This window comes from Panthera leo, chromosome D2 (assembly GCF_018350215.1).
Source record: "Panthera leo isolate Ple1 chromosome D2, P.leo_Ple1_pat1.1, whole genome shotgun sequence".
NCBI classification, from domain to species: domain Eukaryota; kingdom Metazoa; phylum Chordata; class Mammalia; order Carnivora; family Felidae; genus Panthera; species Panthera leo.
Genome location: NC_056689.1, coordinates 49317549 through 49335342, shown reverse-complemented (window position 1 = coordinate 49335342; position 17794 = coordinate 49317549). Strand labels below are relative to the sequence as shown.

The following is a 17794-nucleotide window of genomic DNA, read 5'->3' as shown; positions in this document are numbered from 1 at the left end:
TCTCGCGGTCCGTGAGTTCGAGCCCCGCGTCGGGCTCTGGGCTGATGGCTCGGAGCCTGGAGCCTGTTTCCGATTCTTTGTCTCCCTCTCTCACTGCCCCTCCCCCGTTCATGCTCTGTCTCTCTCTGTCCCAAAAATAAATAAAAAACGTTGAAAAAAAAAAAAATTTAAAAAAAAAAAAATAATAAAAAAAAAAAAAAAATAAAAAATAAAAACCTTATTAACTAAGGGCGCCTGGGTGGCTCAGTTGGTTAAGCATCCAACTTCAGCTCAGGTCATGATATCATGGTTTGTGGGTTTGAGTTCCGCATTGGGCTCTGTGCTGACAGCCTAGAGCCTGGAGCCTGCTTTGGATTCTGTGTCTCCCTCTCTCTCTCTCTGCTCCTCCCCTGCTGGCACTCTGTCTCTCTCTCAGAAATAAGTAAATAGTAAAAAAACAATTTTTTTTAATTAAAAGAAACCTTATTAACTAGAAATTAAAACTAAATAAGAAGGAATAATATTCTGTGGGCAATTACATAGAAAGTCATGGTGTGGAAATGCCACATATTAGAACTTCTAGTTCTTGACAGAGTTAATATACTTTTTTTTTTTAATAAACTTCTATGTTGGAATAATTTAGATTCACAGAAAAGTTTGAAAGATAATATAGAGCCTTCCTATACTTCACCCGGTTTCCCTAAGGTTAATATCTATATAAGTGATGATCACAATTAGAACTTAACATTGGTAAGTACTGCTAACTACACTATAGATTAGGATTTCATTACTTCTTCTACTAACATCCTTTTTCTGTTCTAGGTTCCAGACCAGGATACTATATTGCACTTAGCCTAATCTTTTATTGTTAATATTAAATAAAAATGGAAACAAACTAAGAAGTCAATTAAGATGTTAAAAAATGAAAAATAACTCTGAGGAAAGAAAGATAAAGGCAGAAATTAATGAACCAAAAATAATAGTTTCACTAATATATAGGACCTTAATCTTTATGTGCAAAAAAATTTTTTTTTCTATTTTTTTTTTAAGTTTTATTTATTTTTGAGAGAGACAGAATGTGAGCAGGGGAGGAACAGAGAGAGGGAGACACAGAATCCAAAGCAGGCTCCAGACTCTAGGCTGTCAGCACAGAGCCCAGTGCAGGGTTTGAACCCACGAACCGTGAGATCATGACTTGAGCCAAAGTCGGACGCTTAACCAACTGAGCCACCCAGGTGCCCCATGCTAAAAAAAATATTTTAATCAACGTGGACAGATTTGGGGTAAACAGAAAAACACATCATTGGAAATTAGAATAAGAAAACATTGAGAGAAATCGTTTTTATATGGTAAGTTTAAAAAAAATCTAGATAAAAGATTTGAGCATTTATAAACTATTAACATGAGCAAAGTTTTTGTTAGTGCTTTATGAATAAAAAAGATGGAAGCTCTGAAAAGACTAAGAACCACTTAAAAAATTAGAACAGTTATCAAAAAATTATCCTGCAGGTGCATAGGTATAATGTTTTACTGGTGAGTTTTTCCAAAAAAGAACAGTTAGTACCATATGATCTACTTAATAAATTTTATGAAGCCAACATTCTCTTCAGAGGAACACCTGGCAAGGCGTTTATATACACATACCCTGTACCTTATCTGTAGGCCAGTGTTACTGAGGAATATAGAAACAGATGGGATCAAAATGACAAACCAAGCACCCACATTTGCCTTATCTGACACCCTAAATTCTTTGTAAAAGTGAATTACTGAAAACAAAAAGGTATATTAGCACTGCAAAATGAGAGAAGTGCCACTTACTGGTAGATCCATATTTTGAGAAATTTCTGTAAGATGGCAGTAGTTGGCATAGGATCAGTAGTGGAGAGAAGAATCTGGAACGTGTTCAGGAGAACACAAGATGGGGCTGCTCTGCATCCTCTGAGCTCATAGAAGGCAGAGAGTAGTGAAGTATGTATTCTCTGGCCGTGTGCTCAACAACAGGCATCCTAGGCTTTGGACTGTAGCCTGCAGCAGGGTATGTAGTTCTGGAGCAAGAGAGGCAGAGCAGGGTTTGGGGAATATTGAGTTGCAGGGTGGATAGGAAGCCCCAGGCTCTGAAGATGAGCTACTCTTGGCACATTTGCCCCTCTTCCACTATTACTGGAGATAAGCCCCTCTACTCACAGCTAACAGCCAAGGGTTTTTGAACAGTGACTTTTGAAACAAAAATCAGTAGCGGTTAACCAGGAGTAGCCAAACCAACAGAAAAACAGAAAAGGTAACACATGAGAATATGAATACAGAATGAAAACAACTTTAAGATAAATATGTGTTTAGGAAGAGAAAACTTTAAATTCATAAAACCAGATTTGGTGCTAAAAAGGTCAGAAATGGGAAATTACGAAAATCTAAAACTCACTAAATGGGCTGAATAGTGGAATGGTCACAGTTGAAACAAATTTGTAAACTAGAAGACAAGCCATCTGGGCACACAAAGACCAAGAGAGATGATGTGAGAGAAAAACTGAGACATGAGGGATCAGTCAAGAAGCTCCCGAAATTGTTGATTGAATAGGAGTTCCAGAAGGGAGAAAAAAGAGAAAACAGAGGAGGAAATAGAAGAAAACTTCAAAGAGCCAAGGAAAGACAAGTCTTCTGGCATTTGAGAACAATGAAGGGACAATCCTGATAGCTTTTAGAGACACCAAAAATAGCAAACCCCAGCTTGTCTACAAAGGAGTAAAAATCAGATTGGCATTCACCTTCATTTTGATAATATTGGTGCTAGAAGACAATCAAACAATACCTTGAACATTCTGAGAGAAACAACTTTAATTCTGGAATTCATATTTGATCTGAGAGCAAAATAGACATTGTTGAACATTCAGGGACTCGGTTTACTTCTTACAGACCTCTTCAGCAGAATGAGAAATGAGCCTGTATGAAAGAAGATCTGAGAATGTAACAGTAGTCAACAACAACAAAACCCCAGTAAAACTTTTGTTTAAACAGTTGTTGATGAAACACATAATAAAAAAGAAATGAATAACAATTGGGGATTTAAAAGTCAAACGGTACATGCTTACAAGTATTACCTAGCTCTATCCCCTGAGAAGACCTAGAAGCAGTGATACCCCAAGAGTAACAAGCATACCAGGCTTCCAGATCTTAGTGCTGGGACAGGAAATTAAGGAGCCTGAAGGTCCAGAAAGTAAGGAAGTACTCAAACAACAAAAGGGTGAGGTGAGGGTCTGTCAAAGGGACACAGGAGCCTGGAAGAACTCTCAATGGCAAAGCTGAACAATTTGAGCACAAGATAAATAACATAGTCCTGGATTGCAACCCCAAGCATAAAATAAATATCCTTGAGCCCATACTGGTATAAATACATAGTGGAGGTGCGCCTAGGTGGCTCAGTCGGTTAAGCGTCCGACTTCGGCTCAGGTCATGATCTCGCGGTTTGTGGGTTCGAGCCCTGCATCAGGCTCTGTGCTGGCAGCTCAGAGCCTGGAGCCTGCTTCAGATGCTGTCTCCTTCTCTCTCTGCCCCTCCCCTGTTCTCTCGCTCTCTCATCAAAAAAAATAAAAAACATTTTAAAAATTAATAAATGAGCAAGTAGATAAACAATAATCAATGGGTAGACAAGCTCTTTAGATAAAATAAGAGTAGATGAGGGAAAAGAGATCAGTCTTCTTACAGAATTCCAAATAATTTATGTAGGTATTTTCTTTTCCAGTAGGTGGAGCTAGGTGACTCATTTCTAAAGAATCAAGTATGGAAAGAGAAAAACTAACTTTTCAGGGGAGAAACCTGGTAGACACCACCTTAAGCCCTAAGTGATGAAGGCTAACATTACCAGGGTTGTTATGCACCCCTGATATGATGTAGCAAGAAGGCCATTTCACTTCTGTGGCCTTCCCTCCAAAACCCTAATCATGAGAAGCATCAGACAAAACCAGTATTCTACAAAATACTTGACCAGTACTCCTCAAAGTTGTCAAGATCAGGAGTACCTGGCTGGCTCAGAGGAGCAGATGATTCTTGATCTCGGGGTCATGAGTTCGAGGTTCACGTTGGGTGTAGAGGTTACTAAAAAAAATAAACTTAAAAGTGTCAAGGTCGTTAAAAACAAAACTAAGAAACTATGACAGGTTCTCAGGAGACCAAGGAGACATAACAGATAAATGCAGTTTGGTGCCTTAGACTGGATCCTGGAACAGAAAAAGGACATTGAAGGAAAAACTGGTGGAATCCAAACAAAAGTCTCAAATTTAGTTAATAGTAATGTACCAGTGTTGATTTCTTAGTTTTTATAAATGTACCACAACAATGTAAGATAATAACATTTAGGGGAAGTTAGAATTAGATGAGAAGTATATGAGAACTCTCTGCTGCTTTGCAACTTTTCTATAAACGTAAAATTACTCCAAAACAAAAAAAAAAATTATTTATAAAAAAATTACTTGATAAAAAAAGTGCCAAATGGAGTCAACATATGAGGGTGAAGAGAAATATAAAAGCATACTAATATTCTTGTCTGGTTTGGGAAGATGTGAGAGAAGAATAGTTTGAATGTAGGTTCATTCTAGATGTTATGCAGAAAGATAAGTTTAAGTGCTTCCACTTCAAGCTCTAGCTTCGCTCCTTTGTAACCTTTGCAAGTTACCCTTTCTAAACTTCAGTCTCCCCACTTAAAGGAAGACAAAAGCTTGCTCTCCTTAATGTGTAATATTATCTCCTTAATATTCAAAGTAAGTAGGAAATATACCAATAGAAAAAAATGATTAAAAGACAGTTGGTAATAATTCACAATAAACATATTTAAATAGTAAACTTACGAAGAATAAATTAAAACAGCAGTGCGAAACTTTTTTGCTGCTGTGAAATCACTGTTTAAAACAGCCATGCAAGCGAGGCCGGCAGGATGGAAGTCTCCCATCCCTGCAGGTGGTGTAGGAATGCAGGCAAGCTCCCTGGGCCAGGAGTTTTCAAACAGGTTCATCTCTCTGATCCAGTAATCTCCACTCCCAGGATTCTCTCCTGAGGAAGCAGAGCTCTGGAGTAGCAATTCACATAATAATATTGACAACATTGAAAGCAAGTAAAACTCTAATGATAAAATAATAAATTGAATTATAGTACCTACAGTGGTGAATATGTACCTAAAGGAAAATGTTCATGAAATGTAGATATATACAGCAGTGTAAATGTAGCGGAAAATACAAAGTTTAAAAAGTGGGGAATGGGGGTGCCCGGCTGGCTCAGTCAGAGGAGCATGTGACTCTTGGTCTCAGGATCATGAGTTCAAGACCCACGTTGGGTGTAGAGATTACATCAAAATAAAATTTTTAAAAAACGGGAAATGGTGTATCTTTCTTAGATGATCCTTTAATGTTAATGATGGCTATTTTTTTATGTACCCTTTTCTCTGTGTAAGGTACTGTTCTGTTTTTCATACATGTTAACTCATTTAATCCTTCTTACAACCTCTGAAGTAGGTGCTATTTTTACCCCTGTTTTACAGACAAGGACACAGCTGTATAGTGATTGAGTGCCTGCCCACAGGCCTCGCAGGGTTGGGGCCAGAAGGCTGGGCTGTGTGTCTCCACTCTTACCCAATGCACAAACTGCCTCTGTTATATTAATTCATCCAGTAGGGCTCATGCTATACCAGCCATTATTCACCGCTGGAACCCCCAGCACCTGGAACCATATAGACATGGTTACCATTCACAGGAATATTTATTCTGATAGGAAGAGATGGAAGATAAAGTCAATTAATAAATACCATACAGATCATTAAAATAGGCTGAGTTGTGAAGAGTGATTAGGTGGTTTCTGTGGTGTGCTTGGTCAGAAAGACCTTTCTGAGACTGGGCTGTAGGAGAGGCCATCCAAGTAACAAGAAGGAACCTGCTACCCTTACTGGGGAAAAGCAGTTGCAGGCAGAAGGAGACACTAGTGGGTTTCCTAAGGCGGCTGGAGCACAGTGGGCAGTAGGGCACAAAGCTGAGCCAGTCACGTAGAGCTTGTTGGCACTAAGGAGTTTAGGCTAAGTGTGATAGAAAGCCTTGGGAGGGTTTTGATTCTATGGAGAATGGATTGTATGTGGCTCCTGTTGCAAAGAGCCAGTTGGGCTTTTGCAGCAGACCAGGGAGGTGACTGTGGCTTGAGTAAGGATGGTGATTGTGGAGAACGGTTTGGGTGTGACTTGGCTGACAGAACTTGCTGGTGGACAAGATGTGAGGAGTAGGAAAAAGACAAGAATGGCAAGAGGAGAGATCAAGAGGTCAACCTGAACATGTTGGTCGATTAGACCCTCAAGGGGAGGTGTCAGGTTGCCACATGGATTCTTGAACCTGGCAACCTGTGAGGCACTGAGGGCTAGAGATATAGGTTATAACGTGGATAGCTATGTCCCCCACATGCTTAGGAGAGGGACAGATAAAAATAAAATATTAATAACCAGGGATTATTGACAGTGGAAATGTGGTGGTTTAAAAATCAAACAAAACCAATGACTTCTTCCCCCGAATCTGATAACTGGAGATTTTTAAAAGAAGTTAAGTTATAAAGGAAGTCATAATATTTGTAAAATCAGAATTGTCATGGAGTAGAAATGTCAAAGTGAGTGTTTTGTTGTAATACTTTTGTTTTGACTAAGGAGATAAGAATATTAGAGCCTGGTTTTGCCACAGAAATTATGCCTGTATAAATTTGTTTATTCATTTAACCAATGTTTATTGAGAGCCTACCATGTGCCACATGTTGTTCTAGGTGCTACAGATATGGCAGTGATCAAAATCAACAAAAATTCCTGCTGTCTAGGAGCTTTACATTCTAGAAGGGGAAGAAGCCCCTCTCCTGCAAAAAAAAAAAAAAAAGGGGGCAAGAAGGAAAATGCATACCTCACGTATTAGCTCCAACTTAAGCTGAATCCTCAGTTGCTGCCTTGTTCTGTTTCCAGCCAGTTCTCCTATTCCACACAGCAGCTTTTTCAGACTCTCCTCACTCCCCTCAAGATTTGCCTCCTCTATAGATAAGCAGTAATTCCCATGTGGCTTACAGATCACTCGCATTCATTATATCCAGAACCCAGCTCTGCATTGTTCTGCTCTGGGCTGGCCCTTTCCCTAGTGCCCCCACTCTTGGGGGATGGTACTACCATTGTTCAGGACAGCAGCCTGCTGTCACTCTTGGTTGATCCTTCCCTCTCACCCTTACTCCTGCCCATTTAGTCACTTGCTAACTTGTCAGTTTTTGTACTCAATCTTTTTTACCTCCATGCAATTTTTTCTTTCTGAACATACCATGATAGTCTAAAACTAGGCTTCCCATTCCTAGATTATAACTGGTGCCTCTTTAACCAGCCTCCCTTGTCCCCTTTTATATCTCTTCTCTACACTGTAACCAGAGTGATCTTTCAAAAATGTCATCTGATCCCGTTACTCCTTCTGCCCTGACTCTTCAGGGAAATTTCCATTGCCATTAGGAAAAAGCCAAAACGTGTGACCAGGTACCCCATTCTTTCTGATGAGGTCTGTGGATCCCTTAAACCAGGGGTCAGCAGTCTACAACCTGCTGCCCAAAATACCTGCTGCCTAATTTTCTCTGGCCCGGGGGTGAAGAGTGGTTGAAAAATATTTTTGAAATAATACTTCATGGCAGATGGAAATGATATGAAATACAAATTTCAGTGGCCATAAATAAAGTTTATTGGAACACAGCGTGCTCATTTGGTTACTTATTGTCAATGACAGCTTTCACACTACAGTGGCAAAGTTGAATAGTTGTGACAGACTCTGTGTTCTGCGGAGCCCAAAATATTTACTGCCCATTGTGTTGCAGACGTTTGCTGAGCCCTGGCCTAGATTTGTGGTCGCTTCTACTTCTGTCTCTAATGTGGTCCCACCATCCTTCACCCACAGTGCTCTCTCCCATCTCTGGATCTTTGCACAACCTGTTCTTTTGTCTGCAACTTTCACTTGGCTAACTCCTGCTTCTCTCTCAGATCCCAGCTCCAACTTCATTTCTTCTAGAAAGCTGTTTCAGAACCCTGCACGTTGGATGAGATCTTTCTTTTCTGTCATCCTCCTCATGTCCGCATACTTACATCTCTCCTTACCCAACTCAGACTCCATAGTCAGTCATTATCCATAGCCTTCTTGCTATACTCACCTCCTTCATCCCTCCTCCCAATGTTTTCTCTTAAAACCCCAGCCTGGTTAAGGGCAACTCTCACCCAGGCCCCTGAGCAGTGAATGTGGAGGGCAAGAAACAGCCCCACTATAGGGCCATTGCTTTAAATATATGACCATAGGCCTCAGGGTTCCATGGCTGCCCTAACGTTCTGCTCCTGACCATAGTCTACCTGCTGTCTGTCCTCCAAGCCAGCCACACTGTCCTTCTCGTGCCTCCCAGCACTCCTCACCACTCCTCCCTCTTCAAATATCTTGCTTCATTTTTCACTTAGAGGAGTGGTCAGACATTCTTCTTTACTCTGTCATGAGATCTCTCAGCCTCTCCCCATTCCCAGTGGACAAATTCCCTGTGACCCCTCGTAAGCCTAGCCTGTCCTTTTCTGTTGAACTAGAGCTTATCCCTCATGACTAAACAAGGACTCCCGTCCCCGCCATCCTTCACTGTCTCCTATCCTAACATTTGCCTCTTATGGATCATTACCATATACATACAAAAATCTGTAATACCAATTATCTTTTTAAAATGTTAATAGCCCTTTCTTGTCTGCAGGGCCTCATTCTTCTGCTCTTGCCCTTGTTTTCTCTACTCTTGCCTTAGTCATTCACTTACTGCCTCCGAGCCATTGTACATGTTACCCTCTTTACCTGGAATGATCTCCTTTAGATATTTGCACAGCTCACTTCAGTATTTCATTACAGTCCCTGCTCAAACATTATCTCCTCAGAGAAGCCCCTTATGGCAAAATAGGCTTTCTCTCTCTCATGTTCTCCCATTGTCCTACTGCATTTTTCTTCCTAGCATGTGTTACCACCTGAGATATAGATTTATTTGCTATCTTTCCATCAAAACAGAGCTCTGTGATGGCAGAGTCTATTCATACTGCTCTATTCATACTGCTGTGTCCCAGCTCCTAGTACTGTGTCTAATGGATTCAAATACTTGTTGAATGCATGAATAAAATAAAGAAGGTTTATCGAGGTTCAACGTTTACTTGATTCTGGGGGCTCTATATCATCAAAGCCCTGCTTTTCTTTTTCTTTCTCTGCTTGGACTTTAGTGGTGACAGCTTCATTTTAAAACTGGTCTCCCATGTGATAGAGAAGGAGTGCAGCAGTTCAAGCCTGTTAGGCTTGAACCCCTACTTTTGAGGCGTTGTCAAACTTACTCTGTAAAGAGCCATGTAGAAAATATCTTGGGCTTTCCGGACCATACAGTTAAATTCCTATTGCAACTACTCAGCTATGCCACTGTACCATGAAAATATGCATAGACAGTTTGTAAACAAATGAGTGTGGCTCTATTCCGACGAAATTATTTTCAGAAACAGGCAGCAGGCCAGATTTAGCCTGGAGGCTGTAGTTTGCTGACTCCTGCCCTATACCGTTCAAAAAAAGCAAGCGTCTTTTCTAGTAGCTCTCTCGGAGGAACGAAGGGGCTTTGTCTTCCAGAGTTCCCAACAACCCTCTTCTTTTGCCATGTTGTCCTGAATTTTGTCTGATTCCTGTTAGTGAACCAATTCCTGCAATTAGTGGGGTGACAGTGTGCCACTGGTAAAGAGTAGTCGTGGCCCAGTCTGAAGCTGCAGGTGGAAGGAGCTTCCCTGAAGCTCATGGGCTACATGAGGCCAGAGAATTACCAGAGCAAAAGTGTGTACAGTCAGGAGAGGGGCAAGGAATAAATGCTGAGTAGGCACCAAATAAGATTTGTGTAGAAGTAATTATATTGTATTACAGTATGTGTTTGTGCAACTGTTACCCTCCCAGAATAGAATGTAAGCTCCTTTGAGCTCAGGCACCATACTGTTTACTAGTAACTTCAGCTTGCACCTTGTAAGGGCTTGAATTCGGGTAAATTAAATATGGCAAGAATCCTTTGCTCATGTAGAGTACTGTTTTTTTGTTGGTTTTGTAAGGATTTAATAATATAAATGCATGTGATCCATTTTCAGTCACATAAGTGATAGGAAAAATTATTATTTGGAAAGTATCTTAATTTTTTTCATTGTTGATTGAAACCTAGGTCTTGAGGGATTAAATTGAATTTCTTTTTTTTAACCAAAGGTTCACAAAAAGGATTCTGGCTTTTGGCGAGATTTTGGCTTTGGAATGACTTGTCAGTATCGATCAGATTTCCTGACCATTGGTAAGTATATCTTACATTTAAGAATAGGACTATACATGTTTACTGTAGGGCCTTATGGCATTTTCTAAAGGTCTGAGAATTGAGTGTTTTCCCATTAAATTATGAATGTCTGAGATTGGCTAAAAAGAGGAGTCTGGAGATGTGAAAGGCAAAGTTTATAATAATGTCTCTGAGTGGCAAAAATGAGATCATAAAGATGAAGGTGTAACAGAATATTTACTTGTTTCTTGAAAATCAAACACTGGTTTTTAAAAGCATCGGTTTGTCTTATTACCAATATTTGCAGTTGTTTTGAATGCTCTTACAAAAGATCTCTACATAACTTTGGTGTTGTGCTCATGGATTATTACATCTGGAAGTAATATTAGAGTATCTAGTTCAGGGGCTTTGGCATTTTTTTATTTAGAGATGAAACCCCTTTAATTATCTGTTAACTCTTATGAAAATCCTAGTATTCAAAAAACAAATGAAAAGACAACTGGTCTTTCTAGCTCTGATTGAAGTTAGAGTGGGGGACTTATAGTCACTGGCTTAATCATGCATTCCTTGAAGCCAGAGATGACCCTGAAGAATCTGGTCTAAGCCCCCTGTCCCCACTCTGGCTTCAGCCTTACCCAGCAAAAAATAGATTGTCAGAGTACAGTTTAAGAAAGCAGGCTGAAGGGCCACTTGGGTGGCTCAGTCAGTGAATTGTCTGAATCTTGATATCAGCTCAGGTCATGATCTTGCTTCCTGAGTTTGAGCCCTACATCAGGCTCCGTGCTGACCTTGCACAACCTGCTTGGGTTTCTGTCTTTCCCCATCCTGTGCACGCTCGCTTTCCCTCCCTCCCTCCTTCTCTCTCTCTCTCTCACAGAATAAAAAATAAAATAAAGCAGGCTGAAACTTGATTCCATGTCTCCTAATCAGTCAGTGGCTACATTTCCACAGCATATAAAAATATATTTTACATATTTATGCATGTATGTATATACATATATATATATATATACATACATACATATATATACATTTATTTTTTTATATTTTATAATAGAATATATTTTATGTACTTTTTAGGTCTGTCTTACATTCATTTTTATAATCATGCATTTGTTTTGGAAATTCCTCCACCTTGTCTCTTTATTATTGTAACATTTGAATCATGGAAAATCAGCAAATAGCAATAAAAAGACTATTAAATGAAACTAATGCCCTTTTCCCTTACTTCTGGCTTAATAAAACAGCGAGTATACATCATTGCCTTCTAACCTGTGTTACTTCTCACTGCTCCTTTCTCATTATTTTCTCTTCATATTCCTGTTTGATCTGTGTTGGTGCAGTTAACGGTGTCCCACATTTCTCTGGGATTGTTCATTTTTCATTTTTCTTTTTTTCTCTGTTCTTTGGATTACATAATCGCAGTTGATCTGTCTTCAAGTTTGTTGATTCTTTGTTAGATCAGATCTTCTGTTGAGCTGCTCTAATGAGTTTTTTATTTAAATTGTACTTTTTTAACTCCAGAATTTCCATTTGGCACTCTCGGTCTATCTATACATATCTATATATATGTTATATATATGTATGACTTCTGTTTTTTCATTAATATTCCCCATTTGATGAGACATTGTTATCTTACCTTCTCTTTAAGTATGATTTCTTTAATTCTTTGAACATATTTATAATGATTGTTTTGGAATTTTTGTAAAAACCAACATCTAGGCCCTCTCACAGCTTCTGTTGCCTCCTTTTTTTCTGGTATACAGGTCACACTTTTCTGTTTATTAACATGCCTCCTAATTTCTTTCTTGCAAACTGAACATCTTAGTTAATCTATTGTGGCAAGTCTGGGTATTGAATTTCCCCCTGCCTCCAGGGCTTGTTTTTTGTTCTGTTTTCTGCTTGTTTATTTATTGACTTGGCTTTACTATGTTAATGAATTTTAACTCCCCACCCTCCCTCCACCCCCCAGCAATATGAAGCCTCTCCTGTCACTCCTTAGGGCCTGTGCACAGTCACCCTGGGATGACATGAATTTAGTAGAGCTCTCTTTTACTTTTTCTGTGCCTCTGTTGGTAACTCCCATCTGTTAGACTGCACTAATTGCTCACTGGTTTGCGCTCTTGTTTTTGACAGGGCTCTGGGGCATAAATTGCTCCACAGTCTGACCCAGTTAAATTGAACCCTTTTGCAAGGTAGTTTTTGAGGCAAATCTTTGAGTTTTGTTCAGACCTCAAAAGGGCTCTTCTTAGCTGTCTCTTTCCCTGTTTCTCTCCAGTAACCTAACTGGCCTATTTTTAGCTTATTGCTCTAATGGAGCTATCAGCTTCCTCTGAATTGCTTACCACCAAAATCTCCATTATTTTCAAGAGCCCTGTTAGGCTTGAACTTCTGCACACTGTTTCAAATAAAGTCAGTTTCGTTGCGTAGAGCTTTGAAGCAGTTTGTTCTCATGTACTGCCTCCTCCCCTGGGGAAAAAATCTCTGAGCCTCTCCAGAGCGGGGGGGGGGGGGGGGGGGGGGGGGGGGGGGGGGGGGGGGGTGGGGGGGGGGGGGGGGGGGGGGTGGGGTGAAGACAGTGGCACCCTTCTCTCAGAGTGGCATCCCTACCTTATGGGGTAGGGGAAGAGCAGTCCCACTCCCTTCTGGAATGAAGCGTCTACCTTATAACTATAAGCTGGATGAGAAAGGGAGTCCCAATCCTCTCAGCGCTTGTTTGGAATTTGGCCTCTTTCATTGTGGAGCTTCTATTCCTTTCTCCCTTTCCTCGCCTTCTGATATTCCCATTATACATACGTTATACCTTTTGTGGTTGTCCCACAGTTCTTAGAAGTTCTGATCTGTTTTTTCCCCCAGTCTTCTTTGGGTTTGCCTTTTCAGTTTTGGAAGTTTCTATTGATGTGTCCTCAAGCTCAGAGATTCTTTCCTCAGCCAGTACAAAGGCATTCTTCCTTTGTTACATTGTTTATCTTTAGCATTTCTTTTCTATTCTTTCTTAGAAGCTCTCAGTCTGCTTACATTACCCATCTGTTCTTGCTTTTCCCAATGGAGTCCTTAGCATATCAATTACAGTTGTTTTAAATTCCCAGGCTGATAATTTCAATACCCCTGCCATATCTGAGTCTGGTTCTGATACTTGCTCTATGTCTTCAGTCGTTTTTTGTCTTTTAGTATGCCTCATTTTCTCTTCATAGCTGAACATAATGTATTGGGCAAGGCCTTTAGTAATCGGTGGTGAAGTGTAGGAAAAGAGGAAGCATTCTATATACCTGTGATTAGGCCTCAGTCCTTGAAGTGAGATTATATGTCTTCACAAGTGTTTCTCAGACGCTGCCCCAACCTAAGGTGGAACAGGATGGATAGAGTGGGCTAGAGTTGGATATGTCCTTCCCCCAGGTAGATTCGACTCAGGTAAAATAGTTTCTCCTAATGGCAGGTTTTGTTAAGAAGAATAAAGTGTTCTCTCTGGCTTGTTTCAAAATGATCACTTTCCACTGCCCTGCTGAAAGCACTAGGGGATTTTGCTCCAGTCTTCACAGTTTTGCTAGAGCTCCTAAAGGAGTACAGGGACCTTCCTATGACTGGGCCGCCTGAAATTTTCAACTCTCCGTCATTTACGGTTCAGATTTCCACCCCACTCTGCCCACCGCCACCTTACCCCAGTACTGGTTCCCCTGGAGATTTCTATTGGTAGGTTTCTGCTCTGATACTTGTGATTCTGTTTTACCTGCCTGTCTCTCCAATTTGGAGGTAGCCATTTGCTCTGTGACCTTATTTCTCTGAGGGATCTGAGAAGAGTTGTACATTTTTCAGTTTGTTTTTTTTACTTTTTGGTAGGATGAAATGACTTCTAAGCTCTGTTTGTGCTGGACCAGAAACTGGAAGTCTCCCATTTATGTTAAGTATCTACACCATCTCTAATATTTGAACAACTGATATCTACAAGGAAGAAAAACCAAGACATATTATACATAGTGTTTATTAGTAAGGCTGTGACTATTTAAAGTAATACTTTTCAGAGAGCTCAGGATTATTGTCATCCTTCAAGGGTGAAATTAAGTGACATATAATTATTTGACAGAAGACATAATTTGGAAACCTAGCTCCTAAAGAATTAATTTGTTCTCAGTTTTTAAAAATCTTTTCTAGTTTTTCAGAAAACTCCAAATGGTTTATGTTCTCCATGTTTCTTTAGAAAGTTCATTGTTCAGCTTAAGCCAGTTTGAAAATAGTCTCAACTTTATCTCCTGTTTCATGTGTTTACCCATTCCAGTTATCCATTTGCCCCATCACTGTATCAGAATTGTTCTAGTAGGTAAGATTATAAATAACATGTATGTTTCCAGGTCTACCTGGGTCTTTTTAAGTTCTTAACTGAGCAGCACACACATGAGCATTTCTTCTTCACGACACTTTCTTCGTTTGACTACTCTGATAGCTTGATCTCCAGAATTTTCTCCATCCTCTGGTGCCATTTTTCAGACTCCTTTGCTGACTTATCTTTCTCTGCATGTTTAACCTGTAGATGTTGGCATTACTTACTTAGGATTTAGACCTGAGCCCTATTTTCTTTCTAAATTCCTTCAGTAATTTCATCCATTCCTATGGCTTTAAATCATCTGTGTGCCCATTCTCAAATGTATATGTTCAGCTTAGACATTTCTTCTCTTTTCTCCTCTGGAAAATTTTCTGTGACCCAGAAAAACTTAAGTCTCAAAGGATAATTATGTTAATTATAATAAGGGTGGTGAGATTATGGGTGATTTATATTTCCTTCTCCTTTGATTTTCTCCAGATTTTCTATATAACTTTGACGTTTACAAAGCATTCTCAAATATTTAATCTCATTTTGATACTCTCAACAACAGACCCTGCGCTCCTAGATGTCTGCTCCTAACTGACTTCCAAACCAGGATGTCAGTCTTCTCCATGAGGTGTCTTTAGGCTATGCCATGCCATGTCATTTGAAGCAGAACATCTTGATCCTTATCAGGTCTGACTGTGCTCTAGCTGTCAGACAGTTATGTACAGTGTCCATTTTAATCCTGCAGGTGGATTCGACATGGAAGTAAAAGGTTGGGGTGGAGAAGATGTTCATCTTTATCGAAAATACTTACATGGTGACCTGATTGTGATTCGGACTCCAGTTCCTGGTCTTTTCCACCTCTGGCATGAGAAACGCTGTGCTGATGAATTGACCCCCGAGCAGTACCGTATGTGCATCCAGTCCAAAGCCATGAATGAGGCCTCTCACTCGCACCTGGGAATGCTGGTCTTCAGGGAGGAGATAGAGACCCATCTTCACAAACAGGCATACAGGACAAATAGTGAAGCTGTTGGTTAATGTCATCATTGGCACACTAGTCTGAACCACAAACCAGCACTATTTTTTTAGCCTTAATTCCAATTCCAGATGCAGTGCCTCTTTCAGAGAAGACATGCTTATTTTTTGTGTTCTTTCTGGCATTACTTTACTTTAAGCGGTTCAACTTGATATGGGAAGAAAAAGCAAGTGTTTCAGTGCAAAGCCTGTTTTGTGAGAATACCGTACTTTGGAATCACTGACAAATTGAAATCTGGTGTTTGCCCCAAAAGTAGTTTTGAGGTGGTTTCTACCCTGCACCCATGTTCTGATGTGTTCGGGTTGCATCTGGGTTGAGGGATGGAATGTGTTGTGCTCAGGGTGGGTCAGGAGCATCCAGTCCTGCACAGAGGACAGAGTGTTATGGAGGGATTGTGTTGACAAGGGTTCTTCACCTGCTGACCACTGAGTCAACCTGCTTTTATATTAAGACCTTTAGTCAGTTGCTTGAAGAAACCTTTTCACTGAAGCAGAGGATGACTAAATGACACATCTGAAATTCAGAATCAATCAAAAGAAATCAGAAATAAAAACGCTTAATGTTGCTTAGCTCCCTGAATGTCTGGTATTAAACAAATGAGTAATAGTGAAAATACTTAGGTTAGAATCTATGACTCATGATTAAAACTATAATGTGTTATCGTGTTCTGGATTAGTAGTCAGAGTTGCTATGGATTGTTTTAAGTAAACAAACATGGAAATGTCTTTACTAGAACATTTACTTATGTTGGAGAGCAGGTGATCTCTGGGAACATCCGTTTACATGAGCCAGGTGCTACCGGGGCCTTCTTATAGTGGTTCAGAATAGATGAACATAGCATGCTTTTGTGTTTTTTGCTTTGCATTGTCTCATTTAGCTTGAATCCGTATATATTTATTATCCTTTTTTTCCCTCATATGTTAATATATGCTACATCTGTATTTGTAATGTTATGCTACTTTGAGTTGAGAGAGAGTTTCTTGAAGAAAAACAATTTAATGAGGTATACCATAGATTACACTGATTTGCAAAAAGAGGTGGAGGGGAAAGTAATCTGAATGGAAATCTGAATTACAGAATATTTTAGAGAAATGTATTGTTTGCAGATAGAATATTGTTTTACTTGAGGTATAAATTATGTTAATGAGACAAGATGCATAAGAAGTTGTATTCAGATAGGACTGTACTATGTTATTTATCACACATGGATCTTTTACCATACGGTCAATTGCTAGATCCAGAAATTGGAGATAAGGTGAAAGGCATGCATAGATTTTGATTTGGCTTTTAAAAGGGACCTATATTGTATCCTTCCTATTTGTACATAAACCCCTGAAAATTCACAGAAGAAAAGTCATTACTTTTTACTCAGTAAATCATACCATCTGAAATATAAATTCCAAATTTCTTGGTGCTACATGAATTCATTTTACAGTAACTCTTATGAATTATTCTTACAAGTTTTAAGTTGGGTAGCATTTAGGCTTTTTTTTTTAAGATGTATAAAATATTCTCTACAGAATTATTAGGCTATTGTCTCCTTTATATACAGTTATTTATTATGAAGACCAGTGAATTTTGGTATTTAAAGTGAGAGAACCTAATTATTTGCGAAGGTAAGTTGCATCTTGTTTTTTGACAGAATCAAGTGATTTTACCTTTTCTCCTTTTTAAAAAAAACTAGTCTTTAATTTAAAAATGGAAGCTAAGCAATGGAAACATACTGTGGCTTTGACATTAAATGGTACCAATAAAGTATTTTATTATCAAAATTTAAATGAAAATGTGATAATTTTTTTCTGTTGCAAAATACCATAAATACAGAAAAGAATATAACATGTAATTGTGTAATTTAAAGAGTAATAAAGCAAACAGCTACCCAGAGTGAGATAAAGAACATTGTCAGTGAAAGGCCTCTGTGTGCCCCTTCTTAATCACACACCCTCACCTCCCATAATAGTAGCCATTCTGATTTCTGTGATAATTTTTCACTTGTTTTTCTTAGTTTTCCCGACTATATATGTGTCAGTGTACAAGAATTTCTTTAGTAATAATGTTGGGTCATCAGTTGTGTGTACATTCTGTTTCCTTTCCAAAGTGGACCATCTTCAGCAGTGTGAGACAGTTTTTTTGCATCCTTGGCAATACTT

At 39.4% G+C, this 17794-nt stretch overlaps 1 protein-coding gene across 4 annotated transcripts in view; it reads left to right on the top strand.

The window, feature by feature from the left end:
- CSGALNACT2 (chondroitin sulfate N-acetylgalactosaminyltransferase 2) overlaps positions 1-17428 on the top strand; it is a 45978-nt gene extending 28550 nt beyond the window's left edge. For 2 of the 4 annotated variants that reach the window (XM_042908632.1, XM_042908631.1), the window contains 2 exons: positions 10242-10323; positions 15354-17428. In XM_042908632.1, coding sequence (XP_042764566.1) covers positions 10242-10323; positions 15354-15646 — 375 coding nt within the window. In that variant the 3' untranslated portion in view covers positions 15647-17428. The other 2 variants (XM_042908633.1, XM_042908638.1) reach the window with 2 other exon arrangements.
- The last annotated feature ends 366 nt before the right edge of the window (positions 17429-17794 follow it).